This window comes from Rhagoletis zephyria, unplaced genomic scaffold (genome assembly GCF_001687245.7).
Source record: "Rhagoletis zephyria isolate East Lansing unplaced genomic scaffold, Rhagoletis_zephyria_1.1 Rzeph_scaffold_00406, whole genome shotgun sequence".
NCBI classification, from domain to species: domain Eukaryota; kingdom Metazoa; phylum Arthropoda; class Insecta; order Diptera; family Tephritidae; genus Rhagoletis; species Rhagoletis zephyria.
Genome location: NW_016157490.1, coordinates 30,340 through 34,101, shown reverse-complemented (window position 1 = coordinate 34,101; position 3,762 = coordinate 30,340). Strand labels below are relative to the sequence as shown.

General features: G+C 37.0%; 1 protein-coding gene across 1 annotated transcript in view; it reads right to left on the bottom strand.

Annotated features, from left to right (window-relative positions):
- The window catches only part of Amacr (Alpha-methylacyl-CoA racemase), a 37,646-nt gene extending 35,443 nt beyond the window's left edge, over positions 1-2,203 (bottom strand). Inside the window, exon 1 of the mRNA XM_017611448.1 lies at positions 2,038-2,203. Coding sequence (XP_017466937.1) covers positions 2,038-2,145 — 108 coding nt within the window. The 5' untranslated portion in view covers positions 2,146-2,203. The remainder of the gene's footprint in view (positions 1-2,037) is intronic.
- Positions 2,204-3,762: the final 1,559 nt, after the last annotated feature.

The following is a 3,762-nucleotide window of genomic DNA, read 5'->3' as shown; positions in this document are numbered from 1 at the left end:
AGCTCATAATACGAATTTCACTTTCGATCTTCGATAGCCAGCGAAGATCGAAAATCGAATACAGCTCATATTAAGGGCCATTGTTGTGCGCATTAAAACGCGTCGATTGGAAAATTTTAGTTTGGCATCCCCCGCGTACAAAAAAAAGGTGGCTATGGGTTGGTAGGAGTTCTCGTGATTGCAAATATATATACTTTTAGCCGCAGGAGGCTTATAGTTTTTAAGTTATTTGTTGTTAAAGTTTGTAAATTGAACTAACCTCTCGGCGCTATTTCACACAATAAACACTATATTTATGTACACACTTCGGCAAAATAGTTGCATCAAAACCCCGCACAATGAAATGTAAACATATTTTTTACATTTATGATGTGTTTTTAGTAAATTAAGTAAGTTTTTATAATTATCACGCACTTATATATGTATACGCACATTGTGAATACAGAACCGATGATTCAACCATGGTTGCACACCAAGAATGATAGAATACAGGATTGCGCCAATGAGAGAGGATTTTTGAGCGTAATTTTTGCGTGACGTCATCTTGGTGCAATTGCGAGAGAAATGCCAAAACATATATAAAAATATAATGAAAATTTTTAATTAAAAATCGCGCGATTTTTTATTAAAAATTTTCGCTTGCGGCGCTTTATATTCTAAAAATCGATACTTCGATGAATAATGAACATTTTTAATAAAACATCGCTTTTTATTATAAAATCGATACTTCGATAAATTATGCAACTTTTTAATAAAAAATCGACCAATAAATAATTAAATTTTTTTATCAAATATCGCGCGATCATTATCTGCATTTTTTTATTGCTTCCGTTTTGTGTTTTTGAGGCATTTTTTCATATGTATGGCAGCACTGACATTTCACTTCAATTGGTGTACAAAGCAAAAGGTGAGGTTAAATTCGGTATTTTTTGCAACTTTAAATGCGAATTACTTTAAAACTATAAGCCTCCGGAGGGTGGGGTCTTCAGATTTAGAATCTGAAAAAGCTCCTCTATACTCCCTAATAGTTTTTTTTTCAAAGCCTTAATCCGTTTTGGAAAATTTCCCCCCCGACCCCTATCGATCCTAATATTATTATTTTTAATAAGAGCAATGTATGTACGTATTGTACACTTATACTCCCTAATTATACGCACTTATTTGTGTATTTTTTTAACGTATGGTAGCATACATTTTGTGTTACTGTCAGCCATTGTTATTTCTGCTTGTTTGTGAAATGTGCAAACGTTTGTGAAGACATTTATAAACGCGTTTCACTTAATTAATTAATTAAGAATTGTATATTAAAGTGGAAATCTCAGGCCGGGGTTTTAATGCAACTAAAGTTTATTGTGTAAAATAGCACCGAGAGGTTAGTTCAATTTACACACTTTAACAACAAATAACTTAAAAACTATAAGCCTGCTGCGGCTTAAAGTATATATATTTGCAATCAGGAGAACTCCCTCTACCGTTCCATAGCTACCTTAATGCGAAACTCCGGCGATGCCAAACTAAACTGCAGCCATTTAAAAATCCCACGGTTTCTGTTAGTTGGGTTAAATTCCACTTCAAACTGCTCAGTTGTTCCCCCCATTTTCAGACGGTTCCATAGGGCTCTGTGGGAGGTCCCGAAAGGAGGGCTGAGGTTTTTCGTAAAGTTGGGACGGTGGGCCAATAATTAAACATTTCCCCATAATTCTCTTGGCGTTCATTGTGGCATAAATTTTGCGTCTGGCGCTTTTATGCCAAAGTTATAAATGTCTGGCAAAGCTAGAAATTAAGAAACTTAAGAAAGATTAGAAACTTAAGTTTTATCTGGCATCAGCTTTAATGCGGATCTCCGGGGATGCCAAACTAAATTACAGCCAACGATTTTCCAAGCAATTGTAGAGGCGATTAGTTGATATAATCATTTTTGCATAATGGAAGACCTCCATAGTATCCCCACCGAGTTTCATAAAAAAATTCGGTATACTTTGCGAGGAATAGCAATTGGTTCCGTAATGGAAATCTCAGCCAATGGATGTTACGTACCTTATCAACGCGCAACACCGAGGCTCCAAAGTCGGCAAGAACTTTGCCACAAAATGGTCCAGGTGCCAGTCCAACAAATTCAATAACTTTAACATCCTTGAGTGGCATTTTTGAAATAGGAATGTAAAAAAAACATCGATGAATTAGAGCTGTAGCAAACAGTGTGACCGTTTTGACCCAAGTGGATCAAAACAGATACATTTTTCGATTAATTTTGAAGAGATACTTTTTTTCAATTTTGATACTTTTCCAAATACAAATGAAAAAAATCTGTAAATTTTTTATTCATTACAAACATTTCGTGCACCTGTGCCAACGTGCATCAAAAAGTTCATTGTCGTTCTCTGAACGAACCTTTCATGTATCATGATGCAATAATACAAGGTGTATCGGTTGGCAACTTCACGATCTAATTCCGCCATATTGACTGCCTTAGCTGAAATAGTGTTACTTCTTTAACAATTCTTTGCCTAATAATATAGTTAAATTCTTATTTTTTTTTCTCTTTACACACATTTTGTTTCTTCAGAAAGGTATTATATCTTATTTTGTTTCATTTCGTTGCGAATATACTATAAAAAGGCTAATTTTGTTTAGAAGAAAATACGAAATCTTATATTTTTCCCCCAAATGGGGATTCATTTCTTCCCGTTATTCTTCTTATTCTACTGAGCTAAGGCAGTGTCAAATCGAGCTGTCACAACTGATACCTCCTTGTATTATTGCATCATGTTCACGTATTGTGATTCATGGTCCATGTCGAAAAACGTCAATGTGGCAACATCGTCTCGAAGGAGGGTGGCTACACAAAAATGCAACACTGTTTTGTGTATCAAGTGTCATCACTAGTTTTTTCTTTTAAAATCGAAAATTCATTAACGTACGATTGAAGTGAATCTTTACATACAAATAAAAACTAAGTTTTTTAAAGCGTTTCGCTTGCTTAATACATAGTACAAAATAGAAGTTTCATTTGTATTGAGCAGCAGTGCTCTTAAAATTAGTTATTTTCAACATTCTTTAAAAAACTTATCTGCTGCAAGTCTTGAAAGCAGCTTGCAGCTTTTCGTGGGAAAAGACGATCGCTGAATCGTGCAACATGAGCGAGGCTTCCGATGAGAAGGTAGACTGCCCCATATGCAAAAAGCCCGAGGAGGGTGATATGGTGCAATGCGATAGCTGCGACAATTGGTTCCACTTTGTATGCGCCAATGTTTCTCCTGGTATCGAATCCATCGACTGGGTGTGCAGTGAGTGTGCAACAAACAAAACAGTGGTCAATGCGCAAGAGGAAGGTGAAGCTATTGGTGCTACGAACGCAAGTATGAAGGCAGCAGGAAATGCAGGTAAATACGATGGTTCAAATCACAAGGACACGGAATCTGTTTTGCAAAGCGAGGTAAGGGAGTTGCAAAAGCAAGTACTCCAGCTACGTAAAGAAAATGATATTTTGCAAAGTCGCCAAAATAATTCGGGTGTACAAGCAACCAAGGTCACCACGTTGCCAACCACGAGCGTAGATGATAGATTCAATGCGCTAACCACGGGCACACAGGGTGACACAAACGCGCAGTACACAGGGTTAAGAGCGCAAAGCAATTTCTTTTTGCCAAGCACGAGCACACAGGTGCTGACTACGGGCATGAAGAACATTTCATGGCGAGGCAATCCAATGGAGCGAATTGCGGGCACAGGACCCCTTCCAAGACAGTTGAACACAAATGA